General features: G+C 41.4%; 1 protein-coding gene across 1 annotated transcript in view; it reads left to right on the top strand.

Annotated features, from left to right (window-relative positions):
• The window catches only part of LOC107118335 (ral GTPase-activating protein subunit alpha-1-like), a gene marked incomplete at its 3' end in the record, with an annotated part of 88,292 nt that extends 71,868 nt beyond the window's left edge, over window positions 1–16,424 (top strand). The window contains exons 18-22 of the mRNA XM_015420641.1: window positions 7,378–7,545; window positions 10,663–10,787; window positions 12,332–12,548; window positions 14,887–15,063; window positions 16,272–16,424. Of these exons, the coding sequence (XP_015276127.1) occupies window positions 7,378–7,545; window positions 10,663–10,787; window positions 12,332–12,548; window positions 14,887–15,063; window positions 16,272–16,424 (840 nt within the window). The remainder of the gene's footprint in view (window positions 1–7,377; window positions 7,546–10,662; window positions 10,788–12,331; window positions 12,549–14,886; window positions 15,064–16,271) is intronic.
• Between the last annotated feature and the right edge of the window lie 2,889 nt (window positions 16,425–19,313).

The following is a 19,313-nucleotide window of genomic DNA, read 5'->3' as shown; positions in this document are numbered from 1 at the left end:
TGATCAAAGCAGTAATTCATGCGAGGCTCAAATAGTATTTTAACAAATTAATGTGGGTGAAAAACCAAGGCAAGGGAAAAGCCAAACCAAAATTTAAGTTCAGCTTGCTTCAATGGTTTCGCTTGTATTGAGAGAGAAATTTTTTGTATATATTGCCTCTGGAACTGGCACAGTTTTGTCAGCTGGACAGCTCTGACTTGAAAATAATTAACAAAAATCTAGGTACCATGATGGATTGTGTCCTTGGCTGCAATTTTTTTGTTTGTGCTCTCTTTTGTTTAGTCATAATCTCTCCCAATCCTCTACCATCTCTTATGATAGTTTCTGCTTACCTTGAGCTCTGGTCATCATTCTATACATACCTTTTGGGATTTCCTGCATACAAAAATAGCAATTCCTGTTCTTCTTGGTTGAGCTCCAATTTCACAGCTTTGTTAGAATCTCCACTGAAGTAGCAAAAATTCCATCACAGCTCATTCTTTTTAAATGGTGGGTTGTTCTAAGCTTTCACTTCCCAAACCGAAGAAAAATGTCTGTGCATGTTCTATGCAAATGATTGTTTATTCATTACATAACCCGCTGTACAGGGTCCACATTTAGTCCTACAATCTTGTTTTCTGTCTGAAGCCGTTTGCTGTTCATTGGAGCCAAGACTGGTTTTCATGGCAAATGTTGGGTCCACAAATTGATTATCAGAGTGCTAGTAACACAGGCCTGCCTCTGCCTAGGCTGATGCTATCATATGTCCTAGAAACAATGGACGTTTAAGGGCTCTAAAAACAAAGATTCACTTCAGACTCAGTTATCCATCTTCATCATTCTCCCTTTCACGCTCAGCTGTGTACATAAATCTGGAGATGGTAGCTTTTGAAAAATCAGATTTAGTAACCCATGACCTTCTATAAAGCCATAATACCTTGCCAGTTGTCTGGCTGCTCTTCTTTCCCCACTAACCTTGGCCCAAGACCTGTTCATTATTTGGCCTGTTCAACTTGCTGTTAGTTTCTTGTCCTTTTGATTTTCTAGGTAAAAGAAGGTCACAATTTTTTTCAGGTAGGAATCATTCTATTATACCCCCCAAAAAAACAGTTTCTTATGAGAGGAACGTGTGTCCCAAAATCAGTCTCAAAGAATTCTGATTGTGCATTTGAAATTTTATCAATCACCAGCTGATTAATAATAACAGTTGAGAAGGACTTCTTAGAAATGTATATAAATGGCTATCGGATTATAGCAGGTGATCTGCTTAAACATTAGATTTGCGCTAATGTATAATGTGCAGTGTAGTTAATTTATTGTTGCTTAGCAAAAGATATGGAGTCTTATTTTAAAATATAATTTCTGTGGTACCACTGCAATAATCTTTGTTTTCCTGTCAGTCTTTGGCACTTTTCAATTTAGGATCTGTTGTGACAAAGTGATGAGAATGTTTAAAAACGTTTGCTGTTTTCTCCATGTCTAAAAAAGGATTTCATATTGAAGCAACTGTTTCTTTTCAGCATACAGATCAAATTACAGGAATAGTACATGGTAGTCCATTAAAGTTGAATTCTAAATATTGCTTTCACTGTATGGTTTTTTTGGGATAAATTATCTTTGCTACTTATAAGCACTGTTTTTCAAACATTTCAGTGGTGTTTTCCTTCCGGATTCAAATCCTGAGGTGATCAGAGCAATCTGCCATCCCTTTTAGTAGTAGAAAGTTTAAAAATTAACATTAGCTTTATTTAAAGCGTATCAAACACAAAAAAATGCAGTCCCCCTCTCCCAGCCACTGAGGGCACAATTAATCCTTATGAAACACAGCCTCACACATTTATTTATTTGTTTGTTTGTTGCATTTATAACCCGCCCTCCTCGCAAGTGGGCTCAGGACGGCTCACATTGCTTGGCACAGTGTGCCGGGATTCATATACACATTTAACACATTTAAAACATCTAAAACAATCAACAATTTCAAGTCAAAGTGCACACAGTGATTATTAAGCAAGGTGGTGTGCCATATAATGCAGGCTCAAAGCAGATACAGGCTCCTGTTCTTCAAGGCGGTTTGGCTCGATCTCAACAACAGCCAGCCTACTCCACAGATATTAATAGTGGTAGTTGATTGTAATGGGGGCTCCTAATTAAAGGCCTGGTGGAAGAGCTCCATCTTCCAAGCCCTGCGAAACTGCACAAGATCCCGCAGGGCCCTGAGCTCCTCCGGGTGCTCATTCCACCAGTAAGAAACTGCCACTGAAAAGACCCTGGCTATAGTAGCCGTAAGCCTGGCCTCCTTGGGGCCTGGAATAACCAGTTGGTGTTGCGCCCCCGACCGTACTGCTCTCTGGGGTATTTACGGGGAAAGGCGGTCCCTCAGGTATGTTGGACCCTAGCCCTATAGGGCTTTAAAGGCGAGTACCAGCACCTTGAAGTGAATTCGGTATGCTATTGGCAGCCAATGCAGCACCTTGAGCACTGGCCGGATGTGCTCCCATCTAGGGAGACACATCAGTAGCCTGGCTGCGGCATTCTACACTAGCTGCAGCCTCCGGATTTGCGCCAAGGGCAGCCCCATGTAGAAAGCGTTACAATAGTCTAGCCTCGAGGTGACCATTGCGTGGATCACTGTAGCCAGGTTGTCGCGATCAAGGAAGGGAGCCAACTGCCAAACCAGCTGCAGATGGTAAAAGGACGACTTAGCAGTGGCTGCTACCTGGGCCTCCATTGTCAAGGAGGGTTCCAGGAGCACTCCCAAACTCCTAACCACTGGCACAGGCACTAGTGGTGCCCCATTGAAGGCCAGGAACAGGAGCCCCAACCTTGAATCGCCCCAACTCAGGCACGGGACCTCCGTCTTCACTGGGTTTAGGGCACAGGCACTTGAGTCGGCTGAAGCTAAACCCGGCGAAGACGGCGGTCCTGTGCCTGAGTCGGGGCGGTCTGGGTTGGGGCACAGGCACTAGTGGTGCCCCATCGAAGGCCGGGAGCTGGAGCCCCAACCCCGAACCGCCCCGACTCAGGCACAGGACCTCCATCTTCACCGGGTTTAGCTTCAGCCGACTCAGCCTGAGCTAACCAGCCCGGTCCAGATCTTCCAGTCTGGAGTCCAACTGACCGCCCAACATCAGATAGAGCTGGGTGTCATCAGCGTATTGGTGACATCCCAGTTCAAACCTCTGGGCAATCTGGGCAAGGGGGCGCATGTAGATGTTAAAGAGCATTGGGGAAAGCACCACCCCCTGAGGCACTCCACACTCAAGCAGGTGCCTCCGGGACTGCTTAACCCTTTGTCCCCGACCTTGGAGAAACAAGCCGCTTCAAGGCAAGCCCCTGTATCCCCATGTCAGCGAGGCGGTGGGCTAGTAGCTGTTGGTCGACCATATCAAGTGCGGCCGACAGATCTAACAGCAGCAACACTGCCGAACCACCCTGATCCAGATGCCTCCGGAGGTCGTCAGTAAGGGTGACCAGCACTGTCTCCGTCCTGTGTCCCGGGTGAAAGCTGGACTGCACATGTGACCAGATCAGCATAAGGTGCAATAGAACCCTTCCTCCCCAATAGATTTGTGCACTGAAACATCCCACACCATCAGTGGGAGACTCATATGCATATCTTTTAATGCTGACCATCCCTCCCTCTCACCTGATGTTACTTGAACTCTGAGCTCAAGTAACTTTCACTAAGGCAGGAGGGAGGGCCAGATGGGGATACAGGAGGCACACAATGCTCCCATAACAGTCCAGTGCCTTATGGTATTCACCCATGGAGTGGAGAGAAAATACACTCTTCTGAGCTCTTTGCTGATTGCTTTGCCTGGACGCTGACTTGGAATCTTACATTTCACTCTTGAGAGGCAAAATAAGACTGTTAGAATAGAGGCATAATAACAGTAACAAAGACCTTATTTTTTCCACACAAACTTAGAAACCAAGATACATTCAGAGTTCTAGAACATAAAGCATTAATACTTATCAGTTTAAAGCATTTTGAAAATCACTTGATTATGACACACAAGTTTCTAGGGTTTTTAATGGCTGTGACTCTCAGACATCGAAAGAAAAATCTCCAGAACAAGACTGTTCATATTGACCACTTTATCATATCTCAAGATGATCTGTCCTATATGGCTGTAGGATAAAAGCCAGTTCCACAACTCATCCCCGGAATGTTGGGCTGTTGACTAGCCTGCCACAGAATGCTTATCTGATTTGAATCAAGGTTGTGCAGTGTGGCACCAGTCTGAGGAATTATGCACAGAAACCAGCCTGCTGTTAGACTGCATAATGTTAGACCTGTCACCTAATGGAATCATTTATATTGAGGGGGTTAACAGTCAGGCCAGTTGGTTCGACCTTTAGATAATAAGCAGTGCCATGCTAAGCACAGTTACATCCTTCTAAGTTCTAGGCTTCAGTGGCATAGAACAATGCAACTCTGCTAAGGATAGCACTAACTAAGGATAAGCACTAACTTCAGAGGACGGCGGAAGACAGGAGGGCCTGGCGGGAGATGGTCCATGGGGTCGCGAAGAGTCGGACTTTACTGTGCAACTGAACAACAACAACTAAGGGAAGGGGTCTGACTGATTTCAGCCACTTCAAGTTAAGAAGATGGGAGCTCTTCTACCCAAACAGATGCAGTAGAAAGGAGTCCAGTAGCACCTTAAAGACCAACAAAATTTGTGGTAGGGTATGAGCTTTTGTGAGTCACTGCTCACTTCTGCAGATACAGCTAAAATGCAAGTGCATCTGTCCTATATATTAGAAAGTGGAGTGGTTTCAGATGCCAAATGACATTAGAAGGCAAAAGACAGTAGCAGGTGTGATATTCAGAGAGGTAGTAGGTATGGAGAAATCAGCACTGGTAATGAAACAGGAAACCCAGGACTCCGTTCAATCCAGGTGGATGCACTGTCTTGAGCTTCGTTATCGGTTGCAGTTCAGCAGTCTCTCTCCCTTTGAAATTCCTTTATAAAATAACTGCTACTTTTAGGTCAGCACCTGAATGTCCTGGAAGGTTAATGTTCCCCCACTGTTTTTCGAATGTTGTGGTTTCTGATGTCACACTTATGTGCATTAATTCTTTGTTGAAGGGACTGGCCTGTTTGGTCAATGTAGAGGGTGGAAGGGCATTGCTGACACATGATGGCATATATCACATTAGAGGATGATTGGGGGAATGAACCTGAGGTGGTATGGCTGATGTTGCTGGGTCCACTGATAGTGTTGCTAGGATCTATGTGAGAGTGAAATTGGCATTTTGGTTTGTTACAGGTCTTGGTACCGGAGTCCATGTTACTGCTAAGTAGTTTATCATTGAGGATGAGAAGTTGTTTTATGTTAGCAGGCTGTCTGTAAGCAAGAAAAGGTCACACACACACACACACACACATACACCCCGTACCTGTGTGAGGGAAGTGTCACTATCCAGCCTAGGTTGTAGGTCATTAATAATGCGTTGAACTGGTGTTCTGTTGTCATTTTCTTTGGGCTTGTCTTGTAGCAAGCTATCCCAGGGGATCATTCTGGCTTTTCCGATCATCTTTCTCACCATCTCAGGAGGATATTGTAGTTGCAAAAAAGTCTTCAAGTGAGTATATCTATCTGAGGAGTTGGAGCAGATGCAACTATAGTGTAGGGCTTGGCTATATACAATGGATTGTTTGATGTGGTCGGGGTGGTAGCTGGAGGCATGTAGACATGTTTGCTGATATGTTGGTTTCTGGTATAATGTGTACTTATGTGTCCATTGTGTATCTGTAGTGTGGTGTCCAGGAAGTTTATTTCTTGTGTAGAGTAATTCATAGTTAGATTGATGGTGGGGTAAAAGTTGTGGAAAGCCTGGTCTCTCAAGGCTTCTTTGCCATGGGTCCAGACAATACCCTACCACAAATTTTGTTAGTCTTTAAGGTGCTACTGGACTCTTTTCTACTGCTGCATTCTTGATCTAAACTATGTGTGCTCCACAGTAATCTGGCAACTCTGCCCCAAGCTTTATATTGAAGATGAGAAGTAAAAATCTTTATTCAGAGGACTCATTTGTTTTGGGTAGACTCTGCTCATTTATTATGAAAAGGTGAATAAGAGCATAATAGCCTCCAGTTCAGAGTTTATTAAAACTTGCATCCTGAATGTTTAATTGCTGCAGGGATGATTCCCCAGATGTATGTACAATTTTCAATTTAGTAGATTTCCGTAGACTTCTATCCAGAACCTCCTTGAAGCTGATGTTCAAGCCAGCTGCAAGGGCTTTTATGAACTCCTCTGGGCATTATAGAGACCTTAGTGACAGAGGAGGCAGCCTTTTGCCATAGGTTTTGCAGGAAATTATGAAATTATTTTTCTTAAGCAGTGAACACTGTAACCATGTGTGTAAATTTGAATGTGGTTGGTGGTTATCTCTAACCACAGAGGGCATGATTCTTTGGGCTAGCATTTAGAATAGCAGAGAGAAGGAAGATTCGGTTCTACTCTTGTTCCAGGTGCTACTTCAGTGTACTCTAATGGAACCAGGGGATGTTCTGGAAAAGATCCATATATAATTTTGCTCTTTTAAAAAAAGGAGAAATAAAACTGTTCTGTAATCATAAGCAGTTGGTTCGGTATTTATTAGCCTTTCTCTAAAGCACTGGTAAAGCTTTTTTCCTGGCTATTAAAAGAAATAAGTTTCCAGTTTTTAGTGATACTAGCTGCTTTGAAAGATCCTGATTGGTGGTTGAATGGGGGGAGCAGCATTCCTTACCTAACCACTTAGAATTTGGAGAGGAGGAAGCCTTCATTCAGTTGAGCAAGGGTGATTTACCCTAGCACCTGGGAAAACAAGAGAAAAATGTAGGTATCAACCCAGTCCTTTATTGTAAATCTGTTTTAGAATTCTCCATACACCTGTGTAAGAGTCTACTGAATGATGAAAGATAATGTAGCTACCTCTGCACAATGAGTCATCTTGTGACCAAAATTTTGGAAACAGCTCTTGAGTGGCATATTTCATGAAATTCTGTTTCTCTAGGGGGTTCTTTTATAGGGGGCATAATATATAAACTTTTTTTGTGAATCTGTCAATTAAATAAGTATTTGATAATTTATTGGCACAGCTCTAGTTTTAAACAGCATTTCCAAATCTTCCATAATCTTGCTGTCAGTTTCTATGCATGTTAATATTTTAAGACTGTGTTCTGATGTTCTAACTCAATTATATCTCACTTTTGTACTTGATAGTGTGTGTTGTGTGCCAGCATTTTTAACACTCTTTTAGTTTTTGATAGAAAATATTTCATTGTTAAGGAAATACTTTGGGCTACTTTTAAAGATCATTATTATGTTGTAGCATTGAATAAATAATATTATAAGAAATATATTATGCAGATAAATACTAAGGCCATACTTTTTCTACAGACATGGATGATGCTCAAATCCTCCCACGTCCATCTCGAGTCAGACATTTTTCACAAAGTGAGGAAACACCCAGTGAAGTTTTTGATGTGCTGAATGAAGAACAGCCACTACCACGAAGTAGCAGCACATCTGACATCCTGGAACCATTCACAGTTGAACGAGTCAAAGGTGCAGTTCCTGTCATTGACGGTTCATCCCATCATGCTCCAAGCTTACAGAGTTCCACTGAGGCCTCTTCAATATGTAGATCCACTGAAAGTCACGTTACTGATTCAAATAGCAGAGAGTCCTCTCTGGAAGTTGGGGATAGTATTTATGACCATCTCTGTCATTTGGTAGGCCCAGTAGAACTTGAATTTACAGCCTTTGAACAAAACCAATATATTGACCTTGAAGGTGAAGATGATCTTCTTTCCTCTCTGAGAGAATATCTTAAGGAAAAAGAAGAACTTTGCAGTAGCGTTGAGATAGATAAACAAGTGCCTTTTCCTCTTGAAGTTCAAGGAATAAGTAAAAGTGATAAATTACCATTGGATGGAGTAGAGTACACAGACCAAACTGTTACATGCTCAAGTAGTACCACGGTTGCACCAAGTATCAATAATGCAGAGCTGCAATGGGAGCAAAACCAAAGTGGCTTTATAAGTAATATTGCACCTACACAAGTAGATGATTCGACAGGAAACCACGCTGATAAAGCTAAACAGTTAAATGTTGATAAGCACGCCCAAAACCTGCCTGAATATGGGTTAAGTAGCCCTACTAACCAAGAAAGGAAGAAATATTTGAACAGACAAATTGCCACTGATGCAGATGTATCTGTGGAAACAGTGTTAGCTGACAAGCATAAAAGTGCCCTTTTTAATGAAAAAATAATCAGCACAAGTGTTATGCATGCAAAGAAAATGCCACCTAGAGGCTTAGTTAACCCTGAAATGCTTCATGTGACAGGCATGAGCAAAGTCTCACCAACCAAGAGAAGCATATCTGAAACTGTAACTCACAAGGCTAAAATCATGAAAATAGCAACTAGAAAGCGAAACAGTGTTCATGTTACGTTTAGACCATCTACTGAATCAGTTCAGTTTTATAATCCTCTAGAAAACAAAGAGGCCCCATGGAAAGCAAGGCTCCGTAAACTCAGTGGTTTCAGTAGTGGTAGCAGTAGCAGCAGCACAAGCACCGGCTCATCTGCTGTGGCCGTGCTGGTCAGACCTGGAATATATAGACCTCTAGATGCAATCAATACAACTTCTGCTAATAGTAAACAGATTAAAGATTCGGGAGAAGTTCCAGCTTTCTCATTGCAGAAAGAAAGTATTGGAGTAAATCAGATGTCCAATCGTAGCCCACCTAAACCAGCGAGTCAGGAGTCGGGACAACAGCAGGGCTCCCTGGGTGGTGTTTATAAAACTGTTGTACATGCTCTTTCGAAGCCGAAGGCAAATGTTTCCCCACAGAGGCAGAACAGAGTGCCAGCAGAGGCTCCACTGAGGGATCTGTACAGTCATGTATTGGGCTATTTTGGAAAGAAAGCTGCAGGTGAGCACTAACAGTGTGCAGAGTGCGAAAGGAGAAAGGCAGCACCAGTTTGGCTTAATGCACCTGAAGCAAGCTCTTATAAAGCAATCAAAAGGCTTTGGGATGATCAGTGCTTTTCCTGTTTGGTTTTGCATGCGCGTATGGCCAGCTGAATTCCCCCCCCCCAAGCATAAGTTGTATTTATAAACTTTAAATTACTAATTATCCTTTTAAAAACATTTAGTGAACCACTTTGCTGCTGAACACTTGAGATAGGGAAGAGGAAGAGACAGTAAATGGCCTACCAAGGGGTCTGTCTACCCTTCCTTTCCTGGTAGGTCTTGAAATTCAGTCTTTTGTATATAATTGGCACACATAAGCTTTCCAACAGCAAAAGTAGTTTGGATATTTATAGTTCACCTTCCTGCTTACCAATAATTGCAGTCGAGCCAATTTTAGGTTCAATCTGGTTTTCTTCCTCCTCTTCCTGAAAACACCGAATCAGATGTTGAAATTTCAAGTTTGGATTATTTGATCATAACAATCCAGAGCAGATTTAGCCATTTTTGTTTTGAGACATTTTAAAGACATGCTTTAGTGCTTTCTGTGTGCATTCACTGGAATGGATGCACCGTTTTCCTAACAACATCTCATTGCTTTTTACTGGGATTGTGGAAGTGCATAAAGGTACTGTGATAGTTCTCCTTGAGCTAACTATGAAGCCTCTATGTGCTTACCAAAACGGGCAAGGCTTGCTGTCGCTCTAATATCACCATCATAGTTCACATATTAATTAACCTTAAAAGATCAATCAGTTAACTTTCAGCAGTGAGGTAGGTTTTTTGGCTGTTTTTTATATTGTATGCTAGCATGATTATGTTCTGTAATGCATCCTGCATTGAGATGTTAATGCCATCTGAGGGCACTCTTTGTAAGCAGATCACAACAAACTGGGCAGCAATTCCCTAGATTCTTTCAGACTGACTTTGTTTTAATGTGCTGTTTAGTAAATTTCTTAGAAAATACATGCAGTCTGGATTCTAAGAGTATTTAGGTAACAGCATTTGAAATTTAATATTTCAAGTTTTAGAATATAAAAATTAAGTACATCTCAAATTTAACAGCATGGTTGCTTTACATTCTCGAAGGAACAACTGTTGGTTACGGACAAATATAAATCAGGGGAAAAATTGGAGTCTTCAAGATCAAAATACCAAAAATTTAACAGAATTCACAGTATCATTAAAAGTGTAATTCTGTGCTGATGTAGTAATGGATCCTAAACCACTGATCATTTTGAAACTCTTATTTGTCTTCATACCATGTCATTTTATCATTGTTATCATTTTATGTAGATGTACTCTGTGTATACAGTACTGCATTGAAGTGGTACTTCCTACCTACATATTCCTCATTCGCATACACTGGCAGAGTTCAGTGGTGTATATTATGTGTTTGGTGATATGGAGGAATGAAGAATGTATGTTGAAGCAAGCATTAACAACTTTAAGTAGTGCTTATCTGTAAGCTTTCTTGCTCTTTTCAAGGTCACACCAGAAATTGACTAACACTTGCTCAGTGGTGATGGTAGGATGGGTGGGAATGGCTAGATCTACTAATTCTTAAAACTAAATCTGTTTAAGAGAAAAGTGATTTTAAGTGCATGTTTGGAAATAAACTTGTATTGCTAGTTTTTCAGTACTTTTAGAAATATTTGTTGTTGAAATTTTTCTTTACTATATACAGTCATTCATTTGCTTTTAGCCAATAGAGAGGATATGAGCCAAAAGCAGAACCCTCTGGGTAGTGATAATGGGAATAGTAATACAAATATTCCTGATCTCATGGATGAGTTTATAGCAGAAAGACTGCGCAGTGGTAGTGCTTTGGTAAGCTTTTGAATTTTTCTTTTTATCTTAAAATATCAAATATGATGATGTTAATTAAGTTACTGAATCAACAATTATTATTAGTGATGCAGCAAAGTAGCCTAAGAGACACTAAATTTCATAGGGCTGATTCCCCCCACCAGTTAATTTCAAGTTGCCCTATTTTATGATCCCCTTTCTCCATCTTGCAGAAAGAGGAAAGGCTCACTGCAGTCTTAGTCCTTAGGTAATACCGTCACTGTCACATACTTCCATCTTATCAAATCCTGACAGAGTTATCTTCAGTCTCCCCAAATCTCTTTCTTAGTTGATGTCCCAGCTATATGTGTCCATATTTCTCTGTCCCTTAGGAATACTTGATGATTTGCAGTTGAATGTGTAGACTTACACCCTTGGAAAGCAGTGTGCTTGAGATGATTTGAGGTGTCTGATCTTTGCCTAGTTTGTCCTTATATTGAGCATCATTGCTCGATGTTACCATCATCAGTTGATGAGCAGGTGTGCACCAGCCCTCCCTCACCTGGGAACTTTTACTTCAGATGGACATGCTCAGAACTTTCATTTGCTTATTTGACTATAGCAAAGATAGAGGACAGTAGATGAAGTCTTTAGTGGGCTACAGAGGCATGTTATGTTCATTAAAAACAAACTCTGGTAATATCTCAGCATTATATCTAGACAAAAAATAGCAATTCAATATTAGTATATAGGTTTCTGTTTGTTGCAAATCTTAGGTGACTGTTGGAGCAATCCTGAGTGGGTCTACTCAAAAGTAAGCCCAAAGTTATTCAATGAGACTTACTCCCAGGAAGGTTTCCTCGGGATTGCAACCTATATCATTAAGTAATTCCTCTAAATAGTAACTATTTTAAAATTTGTCACGCAAATGGTAAAACAGACAGAGGCAGTCTGACTCCTCTACCAACAAAGGCCCACTGTGTTAAAGTGGTGTAGATTGGCCAGTGGCATCAATAAATATGGGGGCAGGAAGGGTGGATAAAAGCTGCAGCAAAAAGAAAAAGTGAGGAAGAAGGTAATGCAGAACCACCAGGAGAGAGGCTCAGTAGCACTTGGGCCCCGTTGCATTGACAGCCCCTTTGCTAGCAAATGCAGTATTAGAGTGTGTTTATTTTAAATGTTTTGCTAACACTTTCATCTGTCTAGTTTTTTATTCCTGATGCCTGTTGAGTATTGTAGGTTCCACTTAAATGTGTGCATGTGTTTTGTTTGTAAAAAAGGTAATTCATTTGTCTTAGGTGTAGTTAGACTGAGGCTGTATTATTTAATGGGTGGGCTAAGAGAACATTTAAAAATCTTTTTGCAACAAAGGAAATAACCAAATTAAAATGATCACAGTTATTATGCAGTATATAAATGGGGAAAATATGTCATTGTTTGAAAAACCAGGTTTTGACTTTAAATTGGTGATTGCTAGATATATTTTAGTGTTTGTTTCTTGTCAACTTAGTATGTGAAATAGGAACATGAAAATATTTTCAGATTGTAAAGACATTTTTTGAAAATTACTTCAAATATTCAACTAGAATGTGACGAGAAGAGGGAGCAGTCCAGGAAGCCTAGAAGTTCCAAAGGACCTTCCTGACATACTAAACAAGCAGAGTCAAATGCGGCCCGCTGATGACCCAGGAGTGCCTTCTGAATGGACATCTCCAGCCAGTGCAGGCAGCAGTGACCTTGTCAGTTCAGATAGCCATTCGGACTCCTTCAGCGCATTCCAGTATGATGGCCACAAGTTTGAAAGCAAGTATTCCCACATGCACTTACCCCTGGGTCTCTAACATCTGCTGCATATTAGTTTGTTTTTTTAATCAGCTTTGTTCAGCAAGTGTCATTGTGAAGATCAAATTTGCCATTAGCAGGGTTGTTCAAGAAGCGTGAACCAGAATGAAATCCACAAGGAATGTTTTTGCCCTCATCTCACTGAAATGACAGCTGTGTAAAACAAAGGTGGCTTGAAGAGAGGCCTTTATGGAAACAATGTACTGTGGCTTCATGATCTCCTTAAGATGTCTATGAAATGGACACCGAAGCACTTAATGTTATAATAGCATATAATATTTATGCTGTGTTTTATGTTTTGAATTATAACCAAAATTAGAAAACAATGCTTTAAGCCAAGGCCATCCCTTGCACTGGTTCAGGGACACACAGGATGTACCTAGCACTAGCTATTCAGTTGTTTTGGCAGTACCCTTCGCTAGCCCATGTCCCTATTTTTCTTTTTTTAATTTTGGCTCTCCAGGGCAAACTGCTATCAGAGCAGCGTCGAATTGGCCATGGCTTCAGTAGTTTTCTTGTTGAGTGTTTTCACTACTCAGTTTGGGAACAGCTTGCTGTCCTATTGTCTCCTAGCAGGTGGCCAAGCAGTATTTATACTGGAAGGAACCACATTGTTTCCTCTGCTTTTGCAGTTAAATCTGTATTAGTGATGGGGGAAGGAACAAGAGGGAAGCAAATTGCACATTGTAGTGGTCACATAAAATGGCTTGTTTAGGATTCCTAGGTATGCTCCAGATTTCTTCCCAGTGGGAGGAAGGAGGAGAGTTATAGGAAACTGAAAGTTTGTTTTCTACTGGGACTGTTACGTTAGAGATGAGAGTTTCTTGTGAAGGTGGTAGAAATAAGCAAGACACTTCCCTGAGTGTGAGGAGCTTTAGAGAAAAGTTTGGAAAGAACTGTGGAGCTTGCAGATTCCTTGCTTGAGGCTCTTGGGAGCTTGATGGTGTCTGGAATTGCTTGAGGATTTCTGAAGTTGCACCACCTTTCTCATTCAGCTAGTAGGAGAACAGGCTGCAAAGGGTCAACTCCTCTTCAGTCCAAAGGTAACAACAGTGAATCTGATGTCCACCTCTGAGTTCTCCTAGGTTTTTTATTTGCTTTCTGATGGAGGATGGGGGTCTCTTCTACTTGGGTAGTGCTTTTGGAGTAACTGCTCCAACCAGCCAGTTGCATATTTTCTGTCCTCCTGATTTTCTTTCTTTGTTTGACCTGGTGCTCTTTAATAAAGCAAGGGAGGGAAGAGTGAGCGCAGACATAGGTTATGGCCTTTACAGCCTTGAGCAAAACTGAATTTGGGCAGCTCCCTCATCGTGGAAGGGGAAGGATCTGAGCAGTTGGGTTCTTTTTTTCCTCACCTCTCCTCCAGTGTTACTTGCCCAGACATCTCTGTTGCCGCTGTTTGGTTTGAGACCTATGAAAAGGACAGCAGCAGACTCCTTACCATTGTCTCCCCTCCCACCCCAACACCTGCCAGAAAAGAATTTGTAGGATGTTTCTTCTGCATCCAGATTCCTCAGTTGAGCTTAGCAACGTCTAGTTGTCCATAGACTCACACTTGATCTATCTGTCTTCAGGAAGCAGACAGCTCTTCCCTGCTGTATCTTTCAAGTGTTTTTGATGGTGAGTTTGCATTATTGCAGTAGGGCCCTGTCAGTGCAGGTACAGATTTGTGTAGAAATCCTTTCCTAACTTTATATGGTATTTTTATTTGTGTTTTTTCTCTTTTACTAGTTAGCCCAGTCTGGGAATCCAAGACTGTTCTCCGCCCCCACCCCTATTTTTAATAGCAGTTTCTTTCTGAGTTGGTCATGTCTTGAAATTGGGAGAGAGTTTCTCTCAAAATGAGGCATTGTTTGCTGTCTGTGCCTTCTGACTGGAGAGGAGCTTACCCTTTGCCATCTGCTTTCCAACCTGCTGAAGGGAATCCATCTTCATCTTTTCCGTTTCTGTACAGGTGTACAGGTTATCTTTGATGTCTGCAAGCAGGGGCACAAGCAAGCTGTAAAAAGCCTTGCCCTGAGTTAGTGGTAATTCTAATTCCTTTTGGGGGGTTGGGAGCAGAAAGAGAGAAAGTGGGAGGAATTCATTTTCTTAGTAGGATAAGAAAACAAATCTAGGCTTGGCCCCACCTTTAGATATGAAATATAGTTCTGCCTTACATAATAAGGCAGGGTAAAGTACCTGCTTCTGCTCTTCAGCATCTATAAAAGCAGAGAACTATGTTTCTGAAATGAGTAAAAGCTATACATTTAATCTAGATCTGAGCATTGGGCATTTAACCTTTTCTTCTTTGTTGTAGATTTCAGTTTTGCTCCTGAGGGTGGCACAGCAGCTTCTGTGGAGTCTGATGCAGGTTCAGGACCTCAGCAAAGTGCTGAAGAACAGGAAGTGGCTAGTCTGACAACACTTCACATCGATTCTGAAACCAGCAGTCTCAATCAGCAACCATTGTCTGCTGAAGTAGCAACTGTTACTGGTAAGATTGAGCAGCGAAAACAAACTCAGTGTAGATATTTCTGTTGTTCTTCTCTCCCTGTATTAAAAGCAAAGATGTGCAGTTTCTGTGTATTTTTGTATGTAGTTTAACTAATATAGTTTTGTGCTGTATTGTAGCTTAACTAATATAGTTTCAGTAACAAGCATTACAGGTTTCTAAGATTTGTATTTATATGATGGACTGTTTCCACATAAAATCTTGTCTTTTAGAGGCTTTCTTCCTTAACTCAACCAGTTCTTTTGTACATTTAACTCCTCAGTTAAGTGATCATTTTAGCAGTGTAACATTGAAGGTGGTCAGTAGGTGGCAGATGTGTCTGAACCTAGGGCTGCTATACAGATTCTAAGGTAATACAGTTGATTACACGTGTGAGATTTTGCAGTCTTGCTCTTAGAAGCATTGTATAGAGAACTGTGGTGTATCGTGAAAGTAGGTTGGTGCAAAGCAAGTACTTCTTTGCCACTGGCTTCATTGAATTGAATTATAATAAAACTGGAAATGTAGTATAAAATACATGTTGAATATTCAGTTTTTCATATGAAAAAAACCCTAAAGTTAGCTGTGATTCAGATGCATGTGTATGATATGGCTGCATGCATATTCAGTTTTTTCATATTTAGCAGCTTCCCTCTCCAAACCCTGAAGATACCTAAAGTTCTCTAAGGTTCTGTAAGGTTAAAACACAGTTCAGAGATTTGATGCAAGACATTTGATGCTTGTAAAATGAATGTTTATACACATAAGGAATTGCCTTGCCTCATCAGACCACAATTGCTCTAGTCCAGCATTCTTGTTTCTAGATGTGTGCAATCAAATGCCTATGTGATGTCTACTAGGCTTCTGGGCTATAAATAGCAACCCTGTCCTGACTTAACTTTGCTTCTGCTGTTCTTTCAAGCTTAGACCTATATGAAATAATTATGGTTTAATATTATAGCTAACATGAACATAAAAAATACAATACACTAAAAAGAGTTTGGGGGAAGTAATTTCTTCAGTAAATAATATTTAGTTATTTCAGTATCCGTAACAAAGTTGGCCAGCTTAGAGTACGAACTCCCATCTCAAGGTATAATTTCCCCTTTTGCTATAATTGGATATTCAGAGTAAGCATGAATGTAGCTTGACAATCAGAGTAAAGGTTGAATAAATACAATTTGTTCTGATAGTTAAACTGTTACTTGCAGGTTCCGAAAGTGCTTCACCTATCCAGTCTGCTCTTGGATCACGGTCCCAGACGCCATCGCCTGCTACTCTGAGTGCAGATCACAATGAACAGAAAGATCTACAGCTGGATGAGAAGCTCCATCACTCCGTTTTACAGACTCCAGATGACCTAGGCAATATCTAAAATACAGAATTTAAGATTAGCCTTTCTTTTATTTCCTGTGCAATGCTTTCAATTTTGGATGCTCTCAGAGGAAACTGCTTAGTATTGTTTGTGTCATGTTTTTAACGTGTGTTGCAACCTGTGCTTTGAGAAATAATCCTCTTAGTTTCTTAGACACGTGCTTGAGTAAGTTAGGCACAAGAGCTGTTGGGTAAACTCAGTGCTGTGTGGGACAGAGGGGATCACACTGTGCCTAATGTGCCTGTCTTAATGTGGTCCCCATGTGTTTGATATAATGATGCATATCTGCATGTAGTCTTACATACTTATACCCCATAAGGAATAATCCATATCCTTCAAAATTGATGGGGAAGTGAAAATTGTACTTACTGAGAATTTTAATGTCAGGCTATACGCTTATACTTACTGTTTTACCATTATGTAATTTTGGTGTGCAAGGCTAGGGATGAGGTAGGTGGAGCCAGACATGGTATCATGACCCCAGGGGGTCGCCACCTTCCGCCGCTGCCACTCTAGACTTCAGGTCCCTTGAGAAGGCCCAGAGTATTCTCCCAAGCCCATCCAAAATGCCCCTTTTTAAGCCGAGAACATAGGCGTGATGACCAGGCAGAGAACAATTAAACAAATGGTTTATTAACACAGTACTGGGGCAAGGAACACAAGACAAGGTGCTTTAAAAGATATAAGTGTTTAAAAGGCAAAATAAACACAAACCTAACCTAGTTCGCTGAACTGGTTACTACTTCAAAGCCGCCTGCCAGGTTTCGCTACCTGTTCTCACTCTGTCCCCAGTGAGGGATCTTTTTCTCTCACCAAACCAGCCTGTCCCCTTTGTGAGACCCGACCGCAGATGAGAAACGAAAGAACACCATTTTTCACAGTTAACAGCTTAAGTCAGAATCGCCTCACAGAATCTCTGGAAACTGATTGGCTACAACCGTTGCTAAGCCTTATGGGGATTGTAGGCTGTCTACTTTCCACTCTCACACTGGTCTCTCCTGAGACCAGGCCACACTAGGCCTTGCTCCCAGTCCTGCACAGATCTGGCATGGGCTACTGCTGTCCCGTTTCCTTGCATTGGTTTTACTCAAGCTATCTGATATGTGAATAGGCTTACACTATATAAATAGGCAGGTCATGATTCTACATTATTTTTCCACAGGTCATAAGTCAGAAAATATTACTACTACTACAACCAAAATAGCAAGATATACTGGAAATCTCAAGCAAAATCTCTGGTTTATTAACTACTTAAAGACAGATGGAGTTGCTTTTCTTTGGGATTCCTCCTACCTGCTGTGGTTTGCAGCACACAGTTGTCAAAGCAGCATGAAGAAGATTTGTAATTCCCTCTTTCTTCATTTTATCCTCACAACAACCCCATGAGATACGATAGGCTGAGAGGGACTGGCTGGTCCATCAAAACCCAGATAATTTCATAACAAAGTGAAAATATAAATCTGGGTGTCTGTGGCCCTAGTGTCACACTGATTACTACGCCACACTGGCTCTGAGTTAAATTCATTGCTATTTCTCACATGCCCCATAACATATGACACACATGAAATGCAAATGTGCCTATCTTCCCCCACAAAAAGAAGTAGAATTTTACAAACTGAATGTCCATATATACCATCCATTCTCCACGTTGCCCGAGAATGCATGGTAAAAAGAGTGTGTACCAAATATGTGCCCTCCTTATGAAGATGACTTATGGTTAAGGAAATTCATAAGGCAGTCCAAAATTATAATGAGAGATGGTTGCACACAGAATGAAAGTTGAGATTCGTTGAAAAGGCTGAACATTTTAACACTCTGAATGTCGTCTTTTGTTTTAAGGCCCTTTCTTAATCATAGAATGTTAGAGTTGGAAGGGTCCTTGCAGGTCATCTAGTCCAACCACCTTGCAGGTCATCTAGTCCAACCCCCTGCACTCTGCAGGAGCACAGCCAAAAGATAGCCCTACAACATACCCAAAAGATGGTCGTCCAGCCTCCGCTTAAAAATGTCCAGTGAAGGAGCATCCACCACCTCCCGAGGCAGTCTGTTCCACTGCTCAACTACTCTTACAGTTAGGAAGTTTCTCCTGATATTTAGCTGGTAATGACTCTCTTGTAATTTCCACCCATTAGATCTAGTCTTGCAATCCGGAGCAAGAGAGAATAGATCTGCTCCATCTTCTACATGACAGCCCTTCAAATACTTGAAGACTACAATCATGTCCCCTCTAAGCCTTCTCTTTCCCAGGCTAAACATACCCAACTCTTTCAGCCTTTCCTCGTAAGACTTGGACTCCAACCCTCTAACTATCCTGGTTGCCCTCTTCTGGACATGCTCGAGCTTGTAAACATCCTTGCTAAAATGTGGTGCCCAAAACTGGACACAGTACTCCAGGTAAGGCCTGACCATAGCAGAATAGAGTGGAACTACCACCTCCCGTGATCTGGACACAATGCTTCTTTTAATGCATCCTAAGATTGCATTAGCTTTCTTCACAGCCACATCACACTGTAGGCTCATGTTTAGCTTGTGATCAACCAGAACACCCAGATTCCTTTCACATGTGCTGCTGTCAAGCCAAGTCCCTCCCATTCTATATCTGTGCCTTTAATTTTTTGTACCTATGTGTAGGACTTTGTACTTACCTCTATTGAAATTCATTTTATTTGTCTCAGCCCACTGTTCCAGCCTATCTAGATCATTTTGAATCCTGACTCTGTCTTCTTCAGAATTAGCAATACCACCCAGCTTCGTGTCATCTGTAAATTTGCTAAGCATCCCCTCTATGTCTTCCTCCAGGTCATTTATAAAAACATTGAACAACACCGGCCTAGGACCAAGCCCTGTGCCACTCCACTCGAGACTGCCCTCCACATAG

This window comes from Gekko japonicus, unplaced genomic scaffold (genome assembly GCF_001447785.1).
Source record: "Gekko japonicus isolate JY-2015 unplaced genomic scaffold, Gekko_japonicus_V1.1 scaffold1095, whole genome shotgun sequence".
NCBI lineage: Eukaryota > Metazoa > Chordata > Lepidosauria > Squamata > Gekkonidae > Gekko > Gekko japonicus.
Note: the sequence above shows the minus strand (reverse complement) of the source record. Positions and strands in the feature narration are given on the sequence as shown.